General features: G+C 51.8%; 1 protein-coding gene and 1 long non-coding RNA gene across 20 annotated transcripts in view; one reads left to right on the top strand and one right to left on the bottom strand.

The window, feature by feature from the left end:
* Positions 1 to 4,304, bottom strand: part of LOC139828071 (uncharacterized) — a 41,269-nt gene extending 36,965 nt beyond the window's left edge. The window contains exons 1-2 of the long non-coding RNA XR_011739252.1: positions 3,885 to 4,304; positions 2,192 to 3,393 (exon numbers count right to left, since the gene is read on the bottom strand). This is a non-coding gene — a long non-coding RNA (uncharacterized lncRNA). The remainder of the gene's footprint in view (positions 1 to 2,191; positions 3,394 to 3,884) is intronic.
* PAX6 (paired box 6) lies at positions 1,202 to 26,149 on the top strand. Of its 19 annotated transcripts, none has more exons than XM_071808842.1 (15): positions 1,203 to 1,334; positions 5,431 to 5,545; positions 8,042 to 8,184; positions 11,608 to 11,684; positions 12,025 to 12,079; positions 14,734 to 14,864; positions 15,726 to 15,767; positions 15,861 to 15,875; positions 16,575 to 16,740; positions 21,188 to 21,346; positions 22,181 to 22,263; positions 22,540 to 22,690; positions 22,831 to 22,928; positions 24,943 to 25,093; positions 25,921 to 26,149. In XM_071808842.1, exons 5-15 carry the CDS (start codon positions 12,070 to 12,072, stop codon positions 26,004 to 26,006), a joined length of 1,092 nt encoding a protein of 363 aa, XP_071664943.1. In that variant the 5' UTR covers positions 1,203 to 1,334; positions 5,431 to 5,545; positions 8,042 to 8,184; positions 11,608 to 11,684; positions 12,025 to 12,069; the 3' UTR covers positions 26,007 to 26,149. The 19 variants fall into 19 exon arrangements, with proteins under 19 accessions (XP_071664937.1, XP_071664933.1, XP_071664938.1 ...); XM_071808840.1 differs by having other exon boundaries at positions 22,813 to 22,928; XM_065838682.2 differs by having other exon boundaries at positions 15,861 to 16,076.
* Positions 26,150 to 27,684: the final 1,535 nt, after the last annotated feature.

Raw genomic sequence — 27,684 nt, 5'->3', positions numbered from 1 at the left:
TGTTTCCAACGCTTCCCTGGAGGACTCTGCCGGGTTGCAGGGAGTCGCAAGCCCCTTAATGGCAGCGGCTCCAAAAGCGCCGCGAAACCCCTTCCTGGCAGCGCCGCCGGCCCCCGCTGCCGGGGCCGCCCCCCCGGGGCCGTCGCTACCTGCCAACGCGCGAGATTTACGCGGCCCCACCGCGTAAGGAGAAGGGGTCACCTGGGATCCGAGCCGGGTGCCCCGGCCTCTCTGCCCCGGTGGCGGCCGCCGAGGCCCGTCCCGCAGAGCCGGAGCAGAGGCCGGGGCCGGGCGAGCAGCCTCGCAGCACCCCTGCACCCCGCCAAGCCCTGTCCTCCCCCCGCGTCAAAGCTTGCTTCTAATGTATCTGTCAGCCCCTGCCTCATCCCAGGCAGGGGACAGGTTCATGAAACATTTAAGTACAGTTCAATAAAACTATCGGCGGGGCGGGGGAGGGGGGGCACTTTGCTGATAAATTATTTACCCTGACAAGTGTGTGCAAATAAAGGCCTCTCTCTCTGCCTCTCTAATGAGAGAGGGTGCGGATGGAGAGAGCGGGGAGCCCGGGCAGAACCAGGCGGGCCCGGATCACCCGCAGTGGTTGTCACGGCGCAGGCAGGCTGCCGGGGCGGCCCACGAGTGTCCCGGGCGCACCACGGCCTGCCCCTTCGTCTGGCGGGAGACAGCATTCAGCTCCCCCAGGAGAGCTGTGGGCCACCTGGGCGGACACAGCCTTAAAGAGGACCCACAGAGCTGGGTTTTGGGGGTTTCTTTTTACCCACGCACGGGTGTCCCACTCTCGGAGGGCGTTTCACAGAGGAAACAGCCAAATTTCAGCATAAACCTTGGCCTGGAGACGGGCCAGGCTGCGGACACGGCTGGGGCGAGCCGTCGAGCCGCAGTCCCGTTTGCCGGCAGGCAGCGGGAGGAGGCAGCGGGAGGAGGCAGCGGGAGGAGACAGCAGCCCCCGCCGCTGCCCGGGGGAGCCCCGACGCGCGGCCCAGCCCTGGAGCGGGGTCCCGGGCCGTGCCGTGCCGTGCCCGTCGTCGGGGCGGGCGGTGTCCGGACTCGCCCCGTCCACACTCGTGTCGCCTAAAATGTCTCATTAGCTAACTACTGTCCGCCGTGACGTCACCGGGCCGGCCCAGCCAATGGGGGAGGCGCTGGCGTGGATATTAAGGGAAAGTTAGTGCAAAGGCAGCACCCCTCTTTTGCTGTCATTGACATTTAAACTGTGTGGCAGGTTCTTGCGTGGAAATTGGCGACCGGAGCCACCAGGTACCTCCTCCCGGCCGCGGGACCGCCGCGCCCGGGTCCTTCGCGCCCGCTGACAGGTAATGTCTCCCACGACCGCCTTACCCCCTGCCTCTCGACCCTACGCGGGGCCGTTCCCTGTCGCCTGCCCGACGGGAAGGGCCGGGCACCCCGACCCCGGGCAGTCGGGCACCCCCACCCCGCGGGACGAAGGCGAGGGGAAGCGGGCTGGAGTCCCGCACAACAGGTGAGGCTGGGAGGGAGGGAGCGAGCGACTCCGACCGCTTGCCCTCCCGTCGGAGGGGGCGCCCCGAGGTGGAGGGGGCGGCCGACAGTGCGAGCCGCTTCCCAAACTTCCCCCCCCCCCGCGCGGGCGGTGCAGCCCCCTTCCCTTCCCCCCGCCCCGTGACCCTCGCCGCTACCCATCTCAGGTGGCAGGGGCAGCTGCAGGATACCGCACCCGTCGGGGGTCCCCCCTCCGCGCCCCCCGGGCCCTGGAGCGGCCGGATGCTGGCTCGGGCCCCAGCCCCACGGGCCGGCTGGACGGGGCGGGAGCGGGGCATGGAGGGTCCGGCGCAGCGGGCCCGCCCGGCCCCGCGGAGGGGCGCGGAAAGGCGAGCGTGTGGCAGTGCTGCGAGAGGGGGAGGGGAGGCAAGAAGGGCTGTCGTCGGGGGCCGCGTCCCAGCCTCCCTTCCCTGGGTAACGCCGGGTTTCGCCGGTCGCCGTGGTGGCTCCGTCGCCCTGCTCGGGCTGGGGAAGGTGCGGTAGCCGAGAGGCGACCACATCTCGGCCCCCAAACTCAGGCTTGCCTTCCCAGCTCTAGGTGGCTTTGCTAAATTAGGGCGTCATTGGGAGACACGGATATGCTAGAAAGGTCGTTCTTCCTCCGAAATAACACGAAACAAAATAACAGCGTAAAACCTAAAACACCGCTTACCTGTCCTCGAGCACCTCCAAATATCCCTTACGATGCGTTAGCGGGAACGCTCCCTGTGATTCTTCATTATAATATACCGGTAAATGGACACTCTCCTTCGGTAATAAATCAAACACCATCTATCTCAGATCCTCCTCCCTAATTAGAGATGTTTATTGGAGATGGTGTTTATCCAGCTGTCATGCCGAGAAAAAGCTGTGACATAATTACCTCTGACCAGATAGTCTTTTATATGCATATCTCGCTGACATATAAAGCAATCGGTTTGCATTAAAAATGACAAGATCAAATGTTGATTTTAGCCGATATAGTAATATTTCTGGTTATTAAAATACTTGAAATTCGACTTTCAGGCTCTCCAAATTACGAATCTTGTGATTCAAAGTTTTTGGTTTTTTTTTTTTCTTTAGTTAAACGGGCGGCTCTACCAAAAGCATGGTCAGAGGGAAACGTACCCTGCAAACTTGCCGCGATAAATCAAATATGCCAGCTAAAATAAAAAGAGCCCTCGACCCTTCAGCCTAATAACACAGTTGACGTGAATCCGAGGAGTTTCTGTACCGGTTCCTCGTGGTTGGCCAAATTTAGGCTTTACTGCTAATTCGGGAGGCCAGGAGAGCCCGAGGTGGGAAAGAGGCGAGAGAAACCGCTCCCCCCACCCCCCCTTCACCACGTTATTTTTAAACCCCGCACCTCGGCGGGGCCAGCACGGTGCTGGTTCATTTGGTTTCGTGGCATTGGCAGCGCCTGCGGAACCATCTGCGTGGGGCTGCGAGCGAGCCCCGGTAAGCTCTGAATTACTCTGTAATTGAAAATATATTTTTTGGAAAGGCTGGTTTTACAAATATCGAGGATGTAGGCTTTTGATCCTTTCTGCTGCCTGTGTTCTCCAGTTGCTAATAAAACTCGTATTGAGCTCCTTAGTGGCTTGATTAACAGGCAGATTAACTGTTACTGGGGTTTTGAACAGCTTGTCCCAATCAATAGCATTTAAAAAGCCCGTCGGGATGCGCTAAGCTTCCACCCGTTCTTTTTTTTCTGAAGGATTTTCGAGCGGGTCCGGTTGCATGACATTTTTCACCTATATATATAATCAAAGGCTTTCTCGTACAGAAAGATGTATATTCCTCTTCCAGTTCCAGAGCGACTTCGGCGAGGTCCAGAAAGCCTTTTTTTAATCCTGCCACACAAAGCTGTGCCTTCTGCAAAAGGCCAACATAAAAGAGGTTAAATCGATTCCAAACTTTTTGCAGATTGTTTATAAACTAGAAAAGCTCCACTTAACTCAGTGTCCTGTGCATTATAGGTTTCAAACACTGTCTCTACATATACAAATAGGCATTAAGTGTCCTGAAGGCAAAAGCATTGTAGTCTAAGACGTCAGGATTTGTGTATCTCTTCGGTTTTAGACCGAACTGGACAAGAGGACTTTAAGCATTTTTCTGGGTATTAAAAAAGGTAGTTTGCAGCCCGGATATTAATACAACGAGACGATACCGGAGTCTGTAACTCAGCACTTTCTGCTTTCAACACCTAACAAAATACTAAAGGGAAGCAAAAGCTGCTGTTTAACACAAATCAATACCCAGGCACGAGAGCATGTAAAAAAGTGAAAATTATTTTAATAAGGAAAAAAACAACCAACAACATTAACAAAAAAAAAATCGCCTTGCCATATATAATAGTTACTTACCTTTTTTTTCTAACCCTTTAAAAAAATTATTATTATGGCCATTTTTTCTTTCTGTTTGGAATAGTTAAAAAAAAAACGTGTGGGGAGAAAAAAAATGCAGAAAAAATGCTACTTAGGATAATCCTGTGCGGATTTTAAAGTAGAAATCTTCAAAGGGTGTCTAAGTCCATGCCGAGAGCCACGGCCGGGGGGGTCCCACGGCCGCAGGGTCCCACGCACCTCGGGCGGGCACGGATGCCGCCGGTGCAGCCCTCACCCGTGGAAAGGGGGGGCGGTCAGCGCTTGCAGGAGGGCAGAGCTTTGGGGAAGGGTAATGCGAAGCACCTCTTAGCAGTGGTTCTCCCCTTGCTTGATAAAAAAGGCAATCAGAGCGTTTTTTAAAATAAAAATAAAATAAAAAATAATTGACGTAAGGAGAAAAAAAAACCAGGAGAAATAGAAGGGAAAGGAAAAACAGGCGTGGAGGGCTGCAGCCTTCGCGGAAGGGCGAGCGGCAGCTGGAAAGCTGCTGGATAATAAAATTAAAGTAAAACTAGAAAAGGAAAAAGGAAAAGAAAAGCAAGCCTTTCTTTTAGAGGTATCCAGGCACGGCAGTCCCGGCAAGTGCTGTTTCCCTCAGCTGGGCACCGCTGCCGGGGAACGCTGGGGCTGGGGGTGAGGGGGTGTCGGGGAAGGCGCGGCGGCCTGGGCCGGGCGGGCTGCCCGCTCCGACGTGGGGCGGCCTCGGGGTAACCGGGCCGGGGGCGGGGGCGGCGGAGGGGCCGGCCCGGTGCCGGGTAGCCCCTCCGCGCCCGCCGCCACGGGCGGAGGTAAAATGGCGGCGCGGAGCTGGGCCGGACCCCGCGGGGCTCCGTGTCGGGACCGACCTGCCTCCGCGGGACTCGACGGGGCGGGCGGCTCCGCACCGCTGCGCGCACACGCGCGCATCCACGCGCGCAGACGGACACGCGCGGCCCCGGCGGCCCGCCCCGCTCTTCTATTTCTTCCTCCCAACTTTCGCTCGGGGCTCTCCCCCCCCCCCACCCCCCCCAATGCCGTGACGTCACCGGCTTCACCCCTGCCCTTCCCTCCCTGCCCGGGTATTTTTTTTTTTCGGCTGGGGGGGCGTTAAAAGTTTTTTTGGGGGAGGGAGGAAACACAAAGCCCGCTGCGCCCGAGGGGAAAATAGCAACAAGATTACGGCTGCTTTATTCTGGCGAGGAGGCGTAAGAAGGTGCTAATCCAAGGGATGGCTAATTGAGAGCTTGTAAAAATGATATTTGCCTGCGATTTCGGATAAAGTGATTTCTCTCTTTTCCCCCTTTAACGCCCCGTGGACAAGAATAAAAAAAAATCGCTCATTTGCTAGAGGGAGAGTGCAACAGGAAAAACAAACAAACAAAAATATTCAAGAAGAAAAAAAAACAACAACAATCAAATCAAAACCCACGGACACGACTGACTTAATTCCAGAAAAAGGACTAGATATCCCAGCTTTTACAATCCCTTCGGAGCCTCCGAGATTTGTGCGAGTTTACAAATCGCAGCCTCTTTCTCTCGCCTGCAGGATGCGTGCGGCGGGGCGCCCGGCCTCGGCCACCGGCAACTAGGAGGGCACGCAGGCTCCTTCGCGGGACGGCTCGCCGAGACTCACCCTGGAGGGGGAGACAAGCGCGACATCGGTTTGTACTTTATTTTGGCCCTTGTTTCGGTCTCTTTTGTCTCTCTGAAAGATCTCTTCGGCGCCCCTGAAATTATGTTTGGTCACGGGCAGGTTAACTTAGTGGTAGCTGATACTTTGGAAAGTTTTGGGGAGGAGAACATGAGGCGAGCGATGGGACCAGGAGGCTTGTCAGAGGAGGGGGGTCGTGTCCGAGCCCCTAGTTTTGGCAGAGCCCCCCTTGGTGTGCCCCACAGCCGGGCTCCCCCGTTCCTACCCTGCCTTACCTTCAGGGGAGATCTCATCGCACCCAAATACTCCCGTATGTCCATCGCGATATTCGGCTCCGTTTCTATAAACATGCATGACTCGGGGGAAAAACAAAACCAAAAAAGCCCGCAGGTTCTCTAAGGCCTGGACACGGCAACAAGAGCCAAGGCTGACCCAGGGGAGCAGCCCCCCGGCCCTCACCGCTGCAGGTGCCGCACAGGGACACCGGCGGCTCCCCTCTTCCAGGAGCCTCCGAGGAGAGATTTTATTCTGCCCATTCTTGACTACAGAGGAGGGCCGGGGAGAGGCTGCCCGCTCCGTCCCTGCCTGCCGGGGCCTCCCCGCCGGGCGCGGAGCGGGGGTGGCCATCGCAGCACCCCGGCGTCGGGGGAAGGGAAGCGAGTGACGGAGGGGAAGGCAGCAGTCTCTTAAGAGCCCATTTTGTGCTATTAGGGAGCTGTGGCAGCTTCTCGGCGGGACCGGGGATGACAGTGCATGACGGCCGGGCAGCCCATTATCCCGCTCCCATTGAGGCGCCCTTTCACTCACATGCAAACTCCTTGGCAGAGTCGTTTGTCTCCTCATTGTACTTTATTTAAGAATGCAATGGTTGTCAGGGCTCTTATTCAATTTCAAGATACTTTATTGATGAGCTTTGACTTTTAGCACTTTTCACATGTCAAGAGAAGTCAAGTGTATGCGGCTACGACTTCATTTTATGCTTTGCGCGTTCATACTCTCCACTTTCCGCGGCGGCTCTTGGAATTTCTTTTTCCTGTCCCTTCTTCTTCTTCCCTTTCTTTTCCCCAAGCTTTTTTTTTTTTTTCTTTCTTCCCCTGTGCAGACCCCACTTCCCCTCCCCCCTGGACCACTCGCCATAACCGATTGGGACACCCTGAGCTCGGACTGGTGCTCCCAGTGTAACCTTAAATGCATGCGCTGAGGGGTTGCTTTAGAGTTTACTGAGGTGTGTCTTAATAGTCCGGCATTCAACAAATGTGGTGTGTGGTCAGAGCAGCAAAGTCATTTACTTACTTTCCCCCTTGAGTTTCTGGCAGCCAGTGAAGGGGCTTCCTTTGCAAAAGGCTGGGGGTAAGAGGGGGGGAAGCCCCTTCAGCGGTCGGGCATAAAGCGGCCGTACTGGCCAGTGCCCAGTCGCTGCCCGCCCCCGCCGCAGCCTGCGGGACGCTCCCCCCACCAGGTCCTCCGTGGTGTCATTAAAAAAACAAAACAAAACAAAACAAAACAAAACAAAAAAAACAAACACAAAACCAGCCCGGCAGCCCTCAGTCAACAAATGGCACGTGGGAGAAGTTTGTGAGTGTTTGGTAAAGGACTCTTCAGGGCCTTTCACAAGAGCCCTCAATACACAAAGTAAATGGTGTATTTGCTCTGCTCTTTCCAGGCCGGGCAGAGCCTCCCGCTCCCCGGCGCTGGGAGCGGGGAAGAGGGGGCTGCCGACCTCGGGAAGCTCCTGGCGCTTCACCGCTGACAAAGCGCCTGTCTCCCAAATATTTATGTCTTTACCATTTGAATGTTATTTTCCCCTTATCTCCATTGTCGGACTGGAACGAACTGTTTAAATGCAAATTGACCTGCCACCCCCCCACCCCTCCCCGCCACCGCCGCCACCACCACCGCCACCACTACCACCCCCGGCTCCCTTCCCCTGCCCGACCTGAAAACGCGCCGGTCCCCGGGGCCCGGCTCGGTGGTTCGCGGGGGGAGCCCCGGCTCGGAGGCGGAGGGGCCGGTGGAACCCGGGCCGGGCGGCGGGCGCGGAGCCGGAGCGGGGAGCCGGGCCCAAGACATTCATATTCAAACGGCCGGGCCAATTGAGCGGAGCCGGGCGGCGGGCGGCCAATCGGCGGCGGGGAGGCGCTGGCGTTGCTTTGCATAAAGCAATATTTTGTGTGGGAGCGAAGGGAGCATTTGCATGTTGCGGAGTGATTAGTGGGTTTGAAAAGCCAGCCCCGGCTCAGCCGCATTTCCCGCTCTGGTTAAGGCGCAGGGAGGAAGTGTTTTGCTGGAAGATGATGACAGAGGTCAGGCTTTGCTAATGGGCCAGTGAAGAGCAGTGGAGGCGAGGCAGAGACCAAGGCACACATACATTAATACACTTGAACCATCACCAATCAGCATAGGTGTGCTCTGTCTCTCTCTCCCCACTTCACTCACACACTCTTTTATCTCTCGCTCTCCAGTCACTGACAGCCCATTTTATTGTCAATCTCTGTCTCCTTCCCAGGAATTCAAGATCACACAACCAGCACCTTCAGTGGAGAAAAACTATTTTGCTGGCAACTCTTTTTAAAGCACCATCATTTCAAATCAGTGCGCTCTTAAACTATTGACAGGAGCTTTGACAACAAGACAGGATGCCTCATAAAGGTGAGTCTGCTCATTTCTTCTCCCGACTTCTCCCTCCTTGCATTTTAATATTTAGGCAGGGCTCTTGCTCTCTCCTCCTCTCTTTCTCTCTCTCTCTCGCTCATATTCCCATTTGCATTCCGGAGAGCTTTCCAGGGAACTTTCCAGCCCAGGAGCTCACAAACTTTCTGCCTTTCACATAAGCCCGTGTCCTCTGGAAAAGCTAAAGCATCTGACTCGGAAACCAATGCCAACACCAGCAGCAGTAATTCCCACGCAGCATTTGCTGGGCAGGGAGATCACAAGCGCCGGTGCCTGTCTTGCCGATGCTGCCGGTACCCCAGCTCGTAGGGGCGGCGGGGCCGGATCTCGGGACGGGTCGGGGCCGTGCCTGTTTCCCCGGGAGGCCCCGACCCGTCCCGGGCTCCGGTCCCACGGCACACCGCGTAGGAGGGAGGGAAGCGGCGCCTCGCTGCACCGGGGGAGGCCCCGTTTGCAGCTTCTGCTTTGTGTTCCCGCGGTCTCGGGTAGAGAAGGATCACCACCCGTGATGGTGTGGAAAAGAGGGAGCGAGCGACCGGGAGAGTTGCGTTGGGGGGAAAATTAAAAAAAAAAAAAAAAAAACCACATCCTAGGCCAAGTCAGCTCCCAGGCGCGGTACAGGCGGGGAGCTGAGCGGAGCTGAGCGGAGCTGAAGGGCTGTCAGCTTTAATCATCTACCCGGGGATCTTCCCAACTTGTCCCTAGTGCCAGCAACTTTCCCAGCTCCTGCAGCGGGAGAACCGCCGGGGGCGCGGAGCCGTCCGCACCGCGCACCACGGGCCCCGCCGGACACCCCCGCACCACCCCGGCCCTCCTCGGCACCGGGCCGCGCCGCGGTCCCGGTTTGGGCATTTTTTAAATGCCTTTGAAAATCGATATGCTTTTAATTTTTTTTTTCTTAAAAAAAAAAAAAAATCTCGCTTATTTCTGCAACAGCCTCGTACTCGCCTTTTTGATCCCCCCCGCCCTGCGATCCCGCACCATACCCACTATAGCAAAGCCTTTTTTTTTTTCTTTTAAGAAGTTTAAAAAAAATGCTCCCGGGAAGAGCAACAATAAACTTGAATCTCTTTCTCCTCACAAGTGCAATTGGAAAAATTCTGGATTTGAATTTAACCTTGTAACGCTTTGCACGGAGATGTTACATGGAGTGGCAGAGCAGGAATAATTTCTGGAAAGTTTAAAAACAAACTTTCCCGAACGATTAATTGTAGCTGGCAGAGGCTGTTTTGGAAAATGACAACAACGTCCTAGAAAAGTGACTATATCTTCTCCATTTTAGGGACATAAAATAATAAAAGTAGCCCTTGACAATAATTGTTTATAGCTTCTGACCTTTACCAAAGCCAAATCGCAAACCGATTCGTTTTTATCTTTTCCTCATTTGTCCCGAGAACGCGAAACTTCGTCTTCTTAATGTCTAATTACGGTTTCACCGGGAGAAGGGGAAAAAAAAACGCTATCCGCCATCAGATTATATCAAGATTTCGAGATTAAAAACCGACTTGCAGATTAGGCCCGGCCTATTAGGGCACGGTGAATTGCGTTCCCTCCTGGCTCGGGAGCTGGGCGCGTCCCGGCTGCGGGCCCGCAGGTCCCTGCAGGGGAGCAGCGAATTCGGGTTACGGCAGGAAAAGGCGATTTTGCGGTCGTGTTGCTTCGGGGTGCGGGTCCGCCGGACCCGGCCGGGGCTGCCGGGCCGGTTGCTGGAGGCGTTAGAGAGTTGCTGAGCAGAACCGCAGCTCCCTTGCCCCACACCTCCTCTTACCTTGCTGAAGCACTTGGCTACCCTTTCCCTGTATGGTAAAACGCTTTCGGTTGTGTTTGGGGTTTGATTTTGTTTTGTTTCGTGGCCTTGTTTTTTTTTTTTTTTTCTTCTCCTCTCTGTGTTGTTGTTTTGTTTTGGTTTTTTTTTTCTTTTAAAATCCACTCAATGCCATTTCTGAGGTCCGAGCTGGCAGAGCTGACGGTTGGAAGTTTAATGGTGCTTTTCTGGATGGCTTCTTTAACCCCGTAGGCCCCACGTTTATGAGTTGTGGGTGAAATATGTGAGGAAATTGTGTCTGAAGAAGTGGGTTTCCCGTTCGGTGTGTGTCTATGCAGACGTGTTTGGTGTATTAAAGGGATGGCTTCACGTTCAGTTCAGCTGAAGGAGATATCGCCACGTCTCCATTGAAGTACAGTGTAGCTTGCTCTGCTGCTAATCAGGTAGCTCTCCAAAGAGCAGTAAATATTTACCAGTTAAAGTCTTCATGCTGCGAGAAAGTACTTGTTTGATGTTTATTTTTATGGATTTAAGATTACTAAAAGCTACTTAATAAATTATACCATGGCTAGTCCTGAATGGGGAAACGTGCCTCTTTGAATTCTCCATCATATGCGGGAAGAGTAAAATTAATATTCATTATAGGCGCAAAAGAAAGAGAATGAGTATTTTTAGACGAAAAAAAAAGGAGAGAAAATGAAGGCTGCGACTATTTCATTATTTTACCTCCTTTTTTTAAGCAACCCCCTTGAATGGGCTCTTTATTGTAATTGTCCCTCCCCAATTGAGCACCCCACTGAGCTGTTGTATCTTTTTACAACCCCTAACAACTCGCACCAGTAACACAATTACCGCCAGATATTTATAACGAGAAATTACTTTTCCATTTTCACCCGCGACGATTTCAAATAAATACATGGGGACGCATAAATAAATAAATAAGTGGCCCGGGGTGGGGAGCGGAGGGGGGAAGAGGGAGGGAAGGTGGCGAGAGGAGGAGAGAGGGAGCAAGGGAAGGAGGGAGGGAGCGGCGAGAGCGGGAGGGGTGGGGGGGAGGAAGGGAAAAAAAAGCTCTGGGGACTGTCCAGGCGCTGGGTCAAGGCAGGCACTAATGAAGGGAGAAGGGGCTTGTTTCTCTGCTCTTTGTAAGTTGGAGGGTTGTTGGTCCGTTGAGTTGGGAAGCTGCGCGGCCGGTTAAGGAGCCTGGGTTTCTGCACTCGGGGTTTGGGTAGAGGAGCAGAATGGAGGCCATTGTTCGCTTTCTGTAGGCTTTGTTTAACAGTTCTCACCCCCTCCTGTTCTTACTTTTTAAAGCAGTGAGGCGAGGTAGACAGCGTGTGTCACAGTACAGTGAAAAAGGGGAAGATCTAAAGACCAAAAAAGAAGTTAATCACAAGACGGGGAGTTTGGGGGAGAAAAAGTTGCTAGTGCCGCGGGGAAAAAAAAATAAATAACTCGAGGAAATACCCGGAGGTAAAAATGAAGCCCCGCTCCCAGCACAGAGGGCAGCCGGTGGAGCGCCCCCCGCCCCGCTACCCCGGTGCCCGCCCTGCTCTGCTCCCCCGGCCCGCAACGCACCGCACACCTTCCCGACGTCGCTCCACACTTTTTAATGTACTTCTTCTGCTTTGTCCTAGAGGGAAGACTTTAACTAGTGACACGCAGATGTGCGAGTCCCTAAATTGTATGAGAGGACAGTCCACCCCGCTTTCAGGCAAGTTTAAAAACATGACTTCGGACTCTCTTTGTGATTGTTGTCGCTCCACTTAATACACCACCCCAGCGAAGGGCACTACCGACAAGGCAATACGCCACCTGCATGCAATTAAAACGAGAAACCACTTGGCGGGTTGCTTTTCTTAATTTTTTTTTTTTTCGCGTGTCAGGGATACATATGTACATTTTTGCCTTGAGGTATTAAAGCCCCCAAATCCTTAAACTAATCAGGGGAAGACGTCTAAGGATAACAAAGTAAGCCTGTGAGATATTAGCCTTTCTGCAGCTTAACCGTGTGCACTACCTCCCCTGATTAACGCCTATTTTATCGCTGATAGACTGCTATAGGCGAGCCCCGTGGGATACTGCTCTATCAGCCCAACATGCAGAACAGTAAGTGACTCCGCGCCCCTTCGCGGCCGCGGGCGCGCAGGAGCGGGCAGGCAGCCGGGGTCGAGGCCTCGCACCGGGGTGGGGTGGGGGAGGCGGCTCCACCGGGTGCGGTGGCCCCTGCGCGGCCGGGAGCAACGCCCGCCCCGTCGGGGCGCGAGTACCGCTGCGGGCGGCGTGGAAGGGGGCGAGAACGCTGTCACGGCTCCTGGGCTACCGAGGCTTGCCCAGTTCGTGGCCCAGGCCACGATGTGTGTCCCTGCCTGCTCCGCAGTGGGAGCTGAGCAGGAAAAAGCCACTACGTGGTAGGTGCAGTTCCCCGCCACCTCCTGGTTTTATTTGCTTCCCGATTCTGATGTCTTTCGTGGATTATTATTATTATTATTTTTGGACTTTGTTGTTGTTGATGTTGTTTAAGACCTCGCCGGTAGGCCTGCACGCGAAAGCGCTTGCACAACGCGGGAGCGCACGGAGCCCCAGTCGAGATGGCTGTGGAGAAGCGGCCTCTCCGTGCCCTTCGAAAAGGGGCTGCGCGGAGGTCGGGGGATGATATCCCAGCCAGCCCAGAGCATGCCCCATCTCCCCGGGACGCGGATCTTTCGCGGGGTGGGCTCCACAGCCATCACGATTTTGCGAAATCGCGCAATCCCGCGGCGCTCCTGCGAGGGGGGCGCTTATCTTCTGCGTGTAGAGGCAGTGAGGAGCGCAGGCAGAGTTGCGCGGCTCTTGCGCGGGGCGCTTGGCCCGCACCCCAGTGCTACTCCGGGACCTTGTGGAGAATGCGCAGCTCTGGGACACCTTTATCATCCCCCCGTTAGATCGGTTAATAAGTTGTCTCCTTGTGTGATGAGCATCAGGAAAAACACCAATTTGGGGTGTTTCTCAGAAAATCTCCGGTGGATTTTTTTTTTTTTTGTGCGTGGCCGTGCGGTGTATTTTCATTTATACCGAGGAAAAACTGAGCCCCAGCATCCCGGGGAAAGGTATTACCCGCGCCTCACAGGGACGGCAGCGGCTGCCCTTGGCCGTGGCGTGCCGAGGGTTTATGGTAATGGGGGAATGCCTTCACTCGGCCGTTTGGGATCGCCACTGCAAAACGCAGAAAAGATATCATTCGGGTGAAGCCTTTATTTTGTTTAAAGGTCGCGGCGGGCTCTTCAGGCTTTGTGTTAATAACTCCTGGGTGTATATGGTGCAGAGCATCCAAATTGACACCATATGTTTTCCTATTAGATGACTAGCAATAGAATACAAGGCGCATAATCATTGCCACTGGGCGAGATCTACACCGCTCTCCAGGGAAATTATATAATGATTAAGGCTTAACCTTTTAAGTGAAACTTTGATTTTGCTTTCCCCGCTGCCCATTTTTTATGTCGGCGAGTGTCCCTCCCTGAAATGGGCTCCCCACACGCATTTACGGGGACTGGGCGGGGGGGACGGCGGCTGGAGAGAGGGGGAGCCGCCGAGGGACCGCGGTCCCGGCCACCCCCCGCCGCCCGGAGCCGTCCCGCCCGCCGCGGCACAGCCCGCCGCCCCCCGGGGCGCAGGCGGGGAGGGACTCGGGGCTGCTCTCCCCGCGGTGGGATGCGCAGGTCGCAACGCCGGCCCAAGCGCTGCTGGGCCGGGGCGGCAAATTCCCCAGCCCCGATGTCACTTCGAATCCATTGCGCAGGGAACGCGCCCCCTCGGTTGTGTCCGCGCAGAGCCCCCGGCTACCTCAAACCGCAGCCTCCCTCGGAGGGAGAGCGAGTAGAGTTCAATCTAGTCTGAGTGATATCCAAATGCGGACAGAAAGGGTCGTTTTATCATGCTACTATTTGTCGTGACGATGCAATTTTCAAAAGCAGAGTACTGTCATAAAGTGACACGCCTGCCACAAGTGCTCCAACTGATCTTTTCAATTAGCCTTCCATGCATGATCCGGGGCGACTTCCGCCTATTTCCAGAAATTAAGCTCAAACTTGACGTGCAGCTAGTTTTATTTTAAAGACAAATGTCAGAGAGGCTCATCATATTTTCCCCCTCTTCTATATTTGGAGCTTATTTATTGCTAAGAAGCCTGGGCTCTTGGAGTCAATTTATCAGGAGGCTCCAAAGAGAGGAGAGCGGAGCGCGCGTAGAGCAGAGCTTCTCCAGGGAGACTTCCTCCAAAGCCTGGAGCTGCAGGTTGGGCACTGGCGAGGCAGCCTCTCGCTTTGCTTTTGGCGAGGCGAGTCGTGGCTGTGCAGGCAGGCTTGGGTGGGTTTGGGTTTCTTTTTTTCTTTTACTTTCTTTCTTTTTTTTTTTTTTCCTTTGGTGGGGGGGGAAAAAAAGGCAAAGCAAGGAAGCAACACAAGGCGATCTAGTCCGGAATATTCTGGGCTTTTGGGTTGGGTTTGGGGGTTCGCAGCTGCGGCGGGTTTTGCAGACGGGGAGTGCGGGCGAGGACGCTTTTCGGAGCCGCGGTGGCTCCCGGGGAGTGGAGGGCGAGGACGGCGCCGGGACCGGGCGCGGTGGCTCCTGAGCGGGCAGAGCGGGGCGGGGCGGAGCGGAGCGGCGGGTGCTGCGCGGCGGGGCGCGGAGAGGAGCGGCGCACTGGCTGCGCTCCGCGGGGTGTGCGCGGGTCGGGCGGGTGGGAGCGGAGGGTGCTATGGTGGGCGCTGTGCTTCCCGCAGGTCACAGCGGCGTGAACCAGCTCGGCGGGGTGTTCGTCAACGGGAGGCCGCTGCCCGACTCCACGCGGCAGAAGATCGTGGAACTCGCTCACAGCGGCGCCCGGCCCTGCGACATCTCCCGGATCCTGCAGGTGAAGGCGGCGGCGTCCCCCGTCCTCCCACCGCTCCGCTCCAGAGCCGCTTTGTCCACCGCTGGCCGCCAAGGCGCTAATTGCCGACCCCCCCCACACTCACCCACCATCACCGCCACCACCACCCGCCTTCCAGCCTAATAAAATGATCCATCTGCTTATCTTGATTGTTGTTGCAAATAGACCTCTCTAAGCGTAAATATATCTACCTTTAATTTTTTATTTTTTTTTTTTTTTTAAATTTTTTGTTCCCCGTTATTTCCGTCCGGTGATAACCTGCACTCTCGTTACAGTTAGTTCGCTGTAATAAACTGAATTATACGGCTCGGCATAATTTCAGTTTCCTCTCCTTCCCCCCTTCCCCCATATTTACTTATGATTTTGTGAGTTCTGTATGCATTTGGCGTGGCTTACTGCTTTTTTAATCTCACCTTTTTATTCTTCCAAAAAGCGGGGAAAAAGAGAAAAAAAAATATAAAAAAATACCCCCCCTCAAAGCCACGCTGTTTTAGCCCGGAATCTGTCTTTATGGACACATTAACGCGATCTGGCGCAGCTCAGGGGTACATTGTAAATATAGGTTTTGATAACCCCTCACTCACCCTGTCCCCCTCAAGTACTCTGTCTAAGAGCAGTGAGGACGATGGAGACTAGTCTGGTTTAGCTATTGTTCGCATTTAAGGCGTATTTTAACGTTAATACTAAAAGAATTACGTTTTGAGCAGATTTTTTTTTTCTTACAAATGTTTTTAAAGTATCACTTTTGTAGAGGGTAGGGCCACGAATGTATTTTTTTTTTAAAGAAAAAAAGACTCTCTAAGTAAGTTCTCATACCATTTAAGGTATATTTTTGTGTTATAGACCCATGCAGATGCAAAAGTCCAAGTGCTGGACAATCAAAACGTAAGCTTGTCATTGTTTAATGCATACTTAAACAATTTTATTTTTGTCTTGAAATTATTAATAATGTGATTTTCTGTCCGCTTCCCTATCCAGGTGTCGAATGGATGTGTGAGTAAAATTTTGGGCAGGTATTACGAAACTGGCTCCATCAGACCCAGGGCAATCGGAGGTAGTAAACCGAGAGTAGCGACTCCAGAAGTTGTAAGCAAAATAGCGCAGTATAAACGAGAGTGCCCCTCCATCTTTGCGTGGGAGATTCGAGACAGATTACTATCAGAGGGGGTCTGTACCAACGATAATATACCCAGTGTAAGTTCATGAAAAAAACCTTCCTGTGTACTGTGTACAATGCTGGGTAGCTGTAGCGAGCCTCTGCTTCCTTTGTTTTGGTATCAGATGAGAGGATAGCAGGTTCACATCATTTGCATGTGGCAGGGTCAGACGTGTTTTTTCATACAGAATCTGACAAATGCCTTTAAGGAGGGAAAAAAAAAATGCGGGTCACCCCTGTGCCTGGCGCCTCAGGACTGCGAGCATCAGTCGAAGCATCACTGTGGTTTTGCAGGGTTGGGTTTGGGGCTTGGTTTTTTTTTTTCTTTCCCCTTGGTTTGTTTGTTTGTTTGCACCATCACCAGCAGTGAGTGAGTCGGGGCAGTCGCAGCTCGCAGCCGGCGCTCGGGGAGCCCCTGACTTGCGCCCAGGTCGAGGAGCCGCTCGCAGCGCGGAAGGGGCGCGAGGGTTGCGCGGGTGGCTGGCGGGGAGCGCGCTACCGCACTACCATTGCCTTTCCTGTCCTTTGCCTTCCAGGTGTCGTCGATAAACAGAGTCCTACGCAACCTGGCTAGCGAAAAGCAACAGATGGGTGCCGACGGGATGTACGACAAGCTAAGGATGCTGAACGGGCAGACGGGGACCTGGGGCACCCGGCCCGGCTGGTATCCCGGCACCTCGGTACCCGGGCAGCCCGCCCAAGGTAAGCGACAACCTGGCCGCCGCTCCCCGGCCCGGCTCGGCCCCGCTCGGCGGAGGTAGCACCGACACGGGTCCCGCTCGCCGCCTCCCCGATCGCCGCCGCCCTGCTGAGAGCGGTGGGCCGTTTTCTCGGGCGAGGGTCTGCGGGTGTCCCTCCCGTCGCCTCCCCGGGCAGCTGCGAGCAGGTGGGCGGCGGGGGCCGGGCGGACGTCCAACCCCGGCCCCGGTCCTGCGGCGGGCAGGGGAACCGGGAGGAGCCTCTGTCAAAGCCGCGGCCGCCGAGCTGCGGTGCCGGCAGCAGCCGGGCGGGTTCTCGGGCTCATCCTTAACCTCGCCCATCAGCCCCGGTAATTAAGGATCCTGCTCCTCACCCGGGCCGCCTTCCCGTGCCAGGGTCTCAAAAGCTGGGGGGATCGGTAACTATCTCCGTAGGGCTGATTATAATTCCTCCTCAATGGACCCGACACAACTTTGTAAATATAGGAAACTGTTTATCCTGAAGATTAATAGGTATTTGTTGTAGGAATGACAAGGGGATAATATGAAGGATAATGGGATGTTACGTTACATACTTAAGATGGTTAATGGCTTCTTTTTGAATACGGGCTCTGTTGAAGCTCGGCTCTCTCCCTGGCTGTGGTCATTCCTTTAGAAGAGGTGTCTATATACAACAACCTGCTTTTTGTTTTCACCCCGCGAGGAAAAAAAATCGGTAACAGTGTGCGGAATATCTGGTACAAAGGATGTTTCTGTCACACGCAAGAATTTGTTATGGGAACAATTCTGTCGCTATGTAATTGCTCATTAGAGATCGTTTTGTTTCTCATTAAGGCGACATGAATAAGCGTCTAGTTGAAGGAGACAGCTGTAGAAATGTTCCACAGGAGACCTCTGGACACGATATGGCACCGCTTGCCAATTAGACATGTCAGTTTTAAGAGAAGAAAACAATCTATGAAGGACACTAGAAATATAGAGTGGAGTCCTCGCTTTTCCCCACCCCCACTTTGGTGTCTTTTTTTTTTTTTTTTTTTAATTTTGTTTTGCCCTATGTCCCCCTCGGAGCCGGGACGGGCCCTCCTGGCAGCTGCGCCCCGGCTCGTCTCTACCTGCGGCGCCCGGGGGCCGGGCAGGGGCTGCCCCTGTCCCGCCACCCGCATCCCTGCCCCGGCCCAGGGCTGGCCGGCCGGTGTCGGGACTCCCTGTCCATTCTTTGCACCGCACCCGAGAGCCAAACCGCGGAGCGGTGCGCGGCGAGGGGCGCGCTCTTTCCGCCCCTGTGGCTCCTAGCGGTCCGGGCACCCTCCGTTCCCGCCGTTTTTCTTTTTTTTTTCTTTTTTTTCTTTTTTTTTTTTTTTAGGAAAGGCGTTAAATGAAAACATTTAGGAGCTCCCCCTGCTTCCCCTCCTCGCCGCAGAGCAGTGTTCCCGGGCCCTGCTCCGCGCCGTATGCGCGGATGCGGTGCGGGCGCACCTGGGACCGCTGCGATGGAGGCGCCTGTGTCACGGCGGGTGGGAGGAAGGTGATGTCGGTGGAGATGCTGGGAGCTTGCGGTGACCCCTTCCCGTGGCGTGGGGATGAGTGCAGCTTCCGCGGGGGAGCGCGGGACCCTGGGCGGCAGCGTGCCGGGGCGGGAGGACCCCGGGAGCCCTCTCCCAAATTGCCACCGAAATAAAGCGGTGCGGAGCGGGGCAGGGCTGGTTGGGGCCGGGGGTGCCTGTGTGCGTGGGCAGGAGAGGCAAGGGAGAGGCAGGCAGGCACTTAAAACATCCGCATGGCAAAATTAAAATTAATAAAATGGATTTCCTCTGGAATATTCATGCTCCCTCTAATGTTTTTCCCTTGCAGGGGTATGTTACTGGATTTTAAGAGTCCATTACTCAAAAAGCATAAGGCGAGGTTAGGTCTCAGAGGGGTACAAATATGGTCTCAATCTGATAAACGCCATGCAGCAGTGAATAAAATAATGGATACATGAGGGCTGACAGAACAAAAAGAGACATCTCTATCCGGGAGAAATTCTCTAGTGATTTAGTGGTTTTAGGGATCACCGAGACACTGTTTCTTATATTTTTTCCCCTCCCTCTCTTATAAGACTAAAGCCTTCTATAGGATTTAGACACTTTCTCTTTCAACAGATGCTACAATGTTTTGATCCCAGCTCTATAGCTGAGAGGTGCCGCGATTGGTTTGCTATCTTTTTTTGCTTGTTTTCCGCCTCACTGATTAAGACACTAAGAAACTAAGGAATGATTTTATTTCCCAGCGTCTTTTTTTTTTTTTTTTTTTTTTTTTTTTTCCAGGAAACAAATCCTATACCCAGCGTCAGATGGTCTGGCTATAGGATAATAGGGACGGACATTCACTCTCTTTCTTACGGATTAGGTCTGGAAGGTGGAACAGCTCTATTGAGATCGCTCCTTTTAGGGGCTTTTTTTTTTTAAAAAAAAAAAGGGGGGGGGGGGTGTCTAAAAAGAAGATATCTTAATTGTTCCGCGAGGGGGTTTTAGATAACCATAAGCGAGTTTAACACTAGGTGAAACTTTTAGCTGGCTCAGAGGTTTTTGGGGAGATGGGGAGCGCGCCGAGGCGAGGTTGCAAAAAAGTGTGGCTTCTGAAGTTTAAAAATAAGTGAGGCGGGGGAAAGGAGGGGTGCCCGGTTTGGGCTGGCCCTGGGAAGGGCGGGCGCGGCCCCGCGGGAGCCTTCGCTCCCAGCGGCTTGGGGGGGCAGCCGCCCGTCCCCGCCGCCTCTGCGTGGCTCACCCCTCCCCTTCCCTCCTTTTCCCTTCGCTTCTCCCCCCGGTCCGTGCCGGTCCGGTCCGAGCGGACAGTGATGGATGAGGGCGGTGGCGGAGGTTACGCGGCGGCCCCCACCGCGGGCGGGCGCGGCCCCCGGCGCTGCCACCAGCGCTGGGCAGGGCGGCTGTCCCGCCGCGGCGGCGTTCCCGGGGCTCGGCGGCTTTGTGTGCCCCTGAAAGGCAGAACTCCCCCCCCCACGGCTATTCACCCGCCGCCGGCCGCCTCAATGGGGCTGCGGCCGCCCATATGGTGACCACGGCCGCTGAATCCCTGTGTTTAAATGGGGGAGAAAGTTCGGGTTTTAAAACATTTCAAAGTGGTTGAAAGGGTCCCACCAGATCCTGTCACAATTCCCCCCGAGCTTTGAAGGCCGGGGCCATTGTTCGCCGATTATAAATGATATTACTTTAAAGTTGATTTCCCACAATATTTAAAGGATGTAGCGGGAGTGTCGCTATTTATTTTTGGCGTAACTTTTCAAGGGAATTAGCATAAGTAGCCCATGCGTCCCTCATCCCATCTCCCCCTTTATATGCGACATCAAAACGCCTCGAAAAATATGCTTTGAAAGGAGAGGGAGAGCTAATTTAGGGACAACGACTTCTCTGCCTCGGCAGAAACGTCTGTTTCTTTCGGGCACGACGGCCTGGGGGTCCCTGCAGAGCCCCGCAAACCGGCCCGACCCGGGACGCATCCTTGCGACCGCCCGAAAGGGGAGCACAATGAAACTTTCCCCTGTTTAATGACAGAAATTACATTAAAAGTGGTCGAAATGCCCTAATTAAAAACGTACCGCTTAAATGATATGCCAGACGTTCAGCTGCAGAAGAGCGTATTTAGCTAGTTAGTGAACTCGCTACTATTTCTTTTAAAATTACATGTTAAAATTTTAAAAGAAATCTTACTTTTCTCTGGTGCAACACATTACAAAGAATGGACAGTCCTTTTATCTAAATATAAAATTCCATTTTCAGCAATTATAGCCTGTTCTTGGTGATGATATAATTACAGCTGTGCTCAGTAATAGGTGTCAAGGCAATGCACACTCATACAATAGTTGAATAAAACTGCAGAACAATGCAGGCACTTCTAAATTCACAACCTTTAAAATGAAATTGACTGTGCAGAATTCAAATAAAAACTGGATAAATATTTTTTTAAAAAGATTACAAGCTTGGTTTGGTTTCTTAATAGCATTTTCTGCAAACCTATCAACATCTAATTGATTAGAGAGGAATTACTGATTATAGATAATCTGAAATACTGAACATCACTATTTTAAATGTAGCAATAGGTAAATAGATGCAGCAAACAGAGGAGACTGCCGTGACACTTCAGCAGCGATGCACGGAAAGAATCACTTGCAGGGGAAAGTATTTTTATGCGGGTTTTATTCCAGAGGAAAAACAAAATGAAATTAAGACCGGGCGATCATATTTCCTTATCTCCACTGTTTATGATAATGCTGGAAACTGAAATGTTTCCATGTTACCCGTGTCATTAGCGCAATGTTGCTTTGATACCCAAGACGTTTTTAAGGGAGGGTGTCAGGAAACATGGCTGAACTTGTTTCCAATCGTGTTATTTCTCTGATAGGGATCTTAAAACAGGGGTACCTGCGTTTCACTTTCCGACTCTCGGTTCCGCAGATGGCTGTCCGCAACAGGAAGGAGGAGGGGAAAACACTAACTCCATCAGCTCTAATGGGGAAGATTCAGACGAGGCCCAAATGAGACTCCAGCTGAAAAGAAAGTTGCAGAGAAATAGGACATCCTTTACCCAAGAGCAAATCGAAGCCCTTGAGAAAGGTGAGGGATATTTTCCTATGGCTGAAGCGGGAGCGAAAAGCAAAATGTGCCCTGGCTGTATTAAGAGCTAAATGAAAACATGGCATTCACATGCCTTATAAATGTGTAGATATTCTAAGTCTGTGGCTCCCTCCATGCCCTTTTATTTATTGAGCTCCAAATATTCATCGATGGCTGCGGTATGCACTGAAAAGCTGTTAAAAGGTTTTCAAAGGGACTGTACTCAGGGCAGAGATCACACTCAAACACCAGCGTTACACCCTGGGCTCCTCTCACGGGGGATAAATCTCCTCCTGCTGACTGTGCCATGTCCTTGGCTGGGCCACATTGCCGTACGCTGGGAAGGCCAGGGCAGGCAGCTGGGGCTGGCAGCGTCCTCCGTGCCTGTCCCCACGCTCGCTCCCTGTCCCCAGCGCTGCCGCTGCCCGGGGCTGGGAGCAGGTGCCCTTTTCCCTGACTGGCCTGGGCGCACCTCGCCTCTGACCCGCTGTGGATCTTTGTTCTTATTTTCCGCTGTTATTTAGCGACATGCCATTTCACTTGTTGGTGACAGGGTCAGAGCTGCCTTGGGGACCCCCTCAGTGGAGGCAGAAGCCCTCACTGCTTCTTGAAAGATGCAGCATTGCTCCCAAGCCTGCTGATCCCCTGAGCGATATTCCCCAGCAGGCAAGGCATCCTCCTGCCTCACACACACACACGGAGAAAGCTCAGCTTTGTCTTTACAGTGATGTTTCTTAAGAGCATTTAGAGCAGAGGCAGTCCAGGAATGACCCTGCCTTTACAGTCAGCCACATTAACTCTTTGCAACTAATGTAACCGTATTTTCTTCTGCAGAATTTGAGAGGACCCACTATCCTGATGTGTTTGCAAGAGAGAGACTAGCTGCTAAAATAGACCTGCCTGAAGCAAGGATACAGGTACCGAGTTACTGTGCAAATATGACTATAATTATTTTTACTATTATAGTTTTTGTTAATCCTCGTTTCTCAAAGCACAGGGCTGCCCTGATTTATGATCAGGTATTTGTCCATCTCCTCCTTTAGGAAAATAGCAGCCGTGGTTTGCTTTCGCACGTTGCTTTGCTATGCTGCAAGCCAGCTCTCTATCGGCACAGACCTGAGCCACGTGGGCGAGGCCCCACATCTCCAGTCCTTGTAAGGTCACTCACGTCTCTCAAAACACTGTATTTCCAGGTGTGGTTTTCTAACAGAAGGGCCAAGTGGAGAAGGGAAGAGAAGCTGAGGAACCAGCGAAGACAAGCCAGCAACACTCCCAGCCACATTCCCATCAGTAGTAGTTTCAGCACAAGTGTTTACCAGCCGATCCCGCAACCAACCACCCCTGGTAATGCCACCAACCCGCTCACGTTCATCCATCCTCTGGGGAAAATGAGACTCTCAGACTGTATCGCCGATTGTAATTATGGTTGAACTAATGTGTTCATCTATCTGTCTATTCTATTATAGTTTCCTCTTTCACATCAGGTTCCATGTTGGGCAGAACGGACACGGCGCTCACAAACACGTACAGCGCGCTGCCGCCCATGCCTAGCTTCACCATGGCCAACAACCTGCCTATGCAAGTAAGTCCAGTGACACCACCACGGCATGACGCTCCCTCGGGACTCGGTGGCCTCTGGGGTGTGTGGGAGCGTGGGGGCCCTTCATCCCAGGATGGGGAGTTACAGACCCAAACCACGCTTCAGGGAAACCGGCACCAAAAGCTTCCCAGGCCTCTGAAAAGATGCCCTGTTTTGGGAAAATCACAAGGGAAAGGACGCTCTTAAGTCCTGGTGCCCTCACAAGCCCTTTTCCCAAATTTTAAAAGAGAAACATCCTCAAAATTGCAAGGCAACAAATCTGGGATGAGAAAGCCCTTTTCAGAAAAAAACACAGTTAACCTACGGAACTCACTGGTGCAGTATTGTGGAAGTTGCCACCCAAATAAGCTGCTGGAGGGATCTGGCCTTTTTGGCATAGGTAATGTGGCAGCGGCACATTAGGAACACCTGAGAGAGGGAAGTATGTGATTAGCATCAGTGGTTATGCCAGCTAAGCCAGAATTGCAAGAGCTGTCAATCCTCATGCCTGAAAGCATTAGCTGATCACCAGCTGGGTTAGGAAGAAATCTATTCCTTTGGGGTCTGTTTCTATAGACCTTTCAGATGCAAAATTCCTCCTTTTTTAATGGTGGGGTTGGCCTAGGAAGGTGCTGGCCAATTACGGGAGTTTTCCAGCTTTGTCTGAGGCACACAGCATTGACCACTGCTGGAGACAGGCGAGCAGATTAGAGAGCCTGACTCCTTCGCTGCGGCAATTACTATGTTACTAATTGCTGAACCAAAATTAACCAAATAAAGTTAGAGTCTCACAAGTCTGCAGAAAGAAATGACGTTGGCTAGGTCGCTATTCCGTGACGTTGGTAGCCGGCGGCACCATTTCCAGCAGCGGGCTGAGAGCAGATGACAAAAGATCAAAAGGCTGATATGGGAGGGGACCCCTGGGAAAGCAGGAGGCCCCTGATTCACCGCTGGGCACCTGGGCAGGGACCTGGCACGTGTGAACTGCTCTGGAAAGTCCTGCCTACGTGGCTGCATGATGGCAGGGTGGGAGATTTGGCAGCCAAACCATCGGCATCTCCCTGCGGACATGGGGTGTGCTGCTCGTTCTCCCAGAGCATAGAGTGTGTGTTTCCCCCCATGTTTGTGTGCTTAGCGAGCAAGGCTGCATTTTCAGAGACAGCATGTGTCAGGGACGTGCAGATGGAGGAAATATGCGCAGACATGTCGAGTCTCGTGTGCTCGGAGCGGGAATTACTCATCCTGCTCCCTCAGTGCTTTCCTGCATCAGGGCGGCATCGGCACCCTGGAGTGGGAGATGCCCCTGGCTGGTCCTTCCCCAGCACTGTGCTCACCCCCTGGCCCCAGCTGCTCTTGCCTCTGGCAGATGGAGTTTTAGGGGTTGGAGTTTAGGTAAATGGAGACGTCTGGTCTCCTGGGATGCTGCTGGCACAGGTTTGGGGTGACCGAGGCTGATGGAGGATCGATGCACATGTGCGTCAGAGCCTTGGTCACCCCAAACCCACATCGTCTGTGTGTATGTGCAACACACAGATGCAGGTCCAACCTTGTGTAACCACCCTGTGTGCCTCAGCAGACTGATTTTTAGTTACACCCCTAATAGTTTTTAATTAAACCACCAAGTGTGAGATAAGATACCAGCCCTGCTCTGTTTCTCTGTGGCTGCAAATGGCAGGAGACATCTTTCTTCTACAGACACCCAAACAAGAGCTTTGGTTCCTAGGTTTAGGTATGTAACACTTTTGTTAGCATCTAGATGTAGGGATCTGCTCAGCAAGATGTCTGAAAAGGCACTGGTGACCATTTATGTCATTTCTGTAGAGCAAAAAGCTCCAGGAAGAGGCTGCTTGGTTGAACTCCTAACTAGGGGTTTACATTTAGGTCCCCAAATTCGAAACTGAAGCTCATCTTTGCTTGTGCACGCTGCCCCTGAGGGCTGGCACATCCACCCAGAAGAGTGTAACGTGGTGTTTACCTCAACCAATCCTTAACACTGTTTTGTCCTTTGCTCCCACAGCCCCCGGTACCCAGCCAGACCTCCTCCTACTCTTGCATGCTGCCCACCAGTCCATCGGTGAATGGCCGGAGCTATGACACCTACACCCCTCCTCACATGCAGACACACATGAACAGCCAGCCCATGGGCACCTCTGGCACCACTTCCACAGGTGAGTGTCCCCGCAGTCCCCCTGCCTTTCTGTCAGCGCAGTTCCTCGCTCCAGAAATTCATTTTTTTCAGAGATATTTGCTGGGAGAAGACTCTTTCCATTGCTGGGAGAGGCTGGGGTTAGTAGCTGTTGAACCGGGCAGAAAACAGAAATGTATAACCTTGTGGGCTGGGGCAGAAAGTCTGATTTTTAAGCTGCTGCTGAAGGGATAGATGAAAGATGGCTCATTAACAGAGGTGTTGTTCAAAGGGCGGTGCAGTGGGAAGTTCTTCAGTGAGGACCCTATCCCTCAAAATCTTCCCCGTGTAATTGATTTCTAAGGCAGTATTTATTTCACTGTTAAATTTCAGTGGAGATAAATCTGTGAAGTTAAGTGCATGTGAAAGCTTTTGCAGGACTGGGCATGTTTTCACCGTGTCTGTGTCAAAGGCTATTTTTTGCTAAAGATTTGAAGTTATCAAAAAGGCAGGTAACCGGTAGAAATATTAACCTATGCACAGGAAGGCAAACTAGGGTAAAAAAGGGTAAGTGTCAGCATAAACAGGAGCGAGCCAGACACATATTAAAAGAACAGAAATGTTCAGTGTATTTTGGGTTGAATTCCCAACAAATGAGCCAAGGCTCTGGCATTTATCTCAAAGCACGACTGTTTATTTGTAATAACGCATCAGTGAGACGTGCACAGGTTTTTAAAATATGTCTCCCTTCCCCCCGCACCTGATTCTGCAGGCTGGTAGATGGTGAGATTTAATACCTACTGGAATACAAGCAAAAATTGTGCTATGTATAGAAAAACTAAAATATCCATTTTCCCCCTCAATTTTCAGGTCTCATTTCCCCTGGAGTGTCAGTTCCAGTTCAAGTTCCTGGCAGTGAACCTGATATGTCTCAATACTGGCCAAGATTACAGTAAAACATGTGTTAATTCCGTAAATGACTATATGGACAACAGTTGGATGTTCAGCAGTATTTTATAAAGGAAGAATGGCTCTCAGAGTACTTCTGTACTGCAACTGTGCCCTATGCTGTAACACATGGAAAAGACTTTCACATGGACCTTTGTACACTGAAGGCATTATATCAGTTGGAACAAATCTTCATTTTGGTATCCAAACTTTTATTCATTTTGATGTATTATTTGTAAATGGGCATTTGTATGTTATAATGAAAAAAAAAAGAAAAAAAGAACAATGTAGACTGGATGGATGTTTGATCTGTGTTGGTCATGAAGTTGTTAAAAAAAAAACAGAAAAGGAAAAAAAAAAGAAGCCATGATCAACAAGCTTTGCCACGAATTTAAGAGTTTTATCAAGATATATCGAATACTTCTACCAATCTGTTCATAGATTATGGATTGATGTTCCAAGTTTGTATCATTCCATTGCATATAATTAAACCTGGAACAATACGCACTAGATTTATGTAAGAAAAATATCTGTTGGTATTTCCAAAGGTTGTTAACGGCTGAAGCTATGTGCAAACAGGGGTTAAGAGAGAACTTTGATGAAGAAAAGAGTTTGATAGATAAAAGGTAGATTGTGTCTTCGATATAATCCAATTTGTTTTATGTCGAAATGTAAGTATTTGTCTTCCCTAGAAATCTCCCAGAATGATTTCTATAATAAAGTTAATTTCATTTATATTTGACAAGAATATTCTATAGATGTTTTATACACATTTTCATGCATCATACGTTTCTTTTTGGTCGGCAAGAGTTAATTGTTCTTAGATATAGTTGTACTACTGTTCACAGTCCAATCATTTTTGTGCATCTAGAATTCATTCCTAATCAATTAAAAGTGCTTGCAAGAGTTTTAAACTTAAGTGTTTTGAAGTTGTTCACAACTACATATCAAAATTAACCATTGTTGATTGTAAAAACCATGCCAAAGCCTTTGTATTTCCTTTATTATACTATTTTCTTTTTAACCTTATAGTGTGGTCTTGCAAATTTTGTTACTGTGTTAGGTTAATCTCATTAAGTTTTATTTTTAATTTATTTTTAGTTTTCCAGAAGGATTCTTAAGAAACATTTTTATAGACTTTCAGCACTTCTACCAGCCTGTAATTTGGGCTAACAAAAAGAAGATAGGTTCACGTATCTAATTGAGAGGAGGAGGTTGGTTATTTAGCTCAGGTTTCTGGGGATGCTCTAAATGAACTCCAGAATCCAGCAGAATTTCCAGCAGAGAGTTTGCATCGTGCCGGTTAGTGGTGGAGATGCGATGCATGTCCGTGTCTATCTGTTGTAATTGTACAAAAAGTACATATAGACACATATGCACACAAATATACATTCCTGACTTCTAAAAAATGTTTTTGTTAGGGTGCTTAGAAAGGAAAAAAAAAAGCAAAAACCAGCTGTGTTTTTAACAGGCTCTTTGGGAGAGTGAGTACCATCCCTTTATATTGCCACACAGCACAATCTTAGTGTAATTTTCCATTGAACTTGTAACCTGGTTAATACCTCAATGCGCTTTGTGTGAGGGTTGTTAGTGTGGGCGTGGGTGGAGAGCTGCATGTCAAGGAATAATGAGAGAAGACAAATCAACAGGCAACAACAATGCGAACTGGGGCTGGCTAGTGAAAGC

The sequence above is a fragment of the Patagioenas fasciata genome, chromosome 5 (genome assembly GCF_037038585.1).
Source record: "Patagioenas fasciata isolate bPatFas1 chromosome 5, bPatFas1.hap1, whole genome shotgun sequence".
Lineage (NCBI taxonomy): Eukaryota > Metazoa > Chordata > Aves > Columbiformes > Columbidae > Patagioenas > Patagioenas fasciata.
This window is presented reverse-complemented; position numbering and strand designations above follow the sequence as displayed.

Bases quoted from the DNA above. Each gene is read 5' to 3' on its own strand.
- PAX6 (XM_071808832.1), top strand. From the start codon at position 11,636: ATGTGCGAGTCCCTAAATTGTATGAGAGGACAGTCCACCCCGCTTTCA. The intron at 16,741-21,187 runs GTAAGCGACAAC...TCGGTTCCGCAG, and splicing joins ACCCGGGCAGCCCGCCCAAG to ATGGCTGTCCGCAACAGGAA. The intron at 22,929-24,942 runs GTAAGTCCAGTG...TTGCTCCCACAG, and splicing joins CCAACAACCTGCCTATGCAA to CCCCCGGTACCCAGCCAGAC.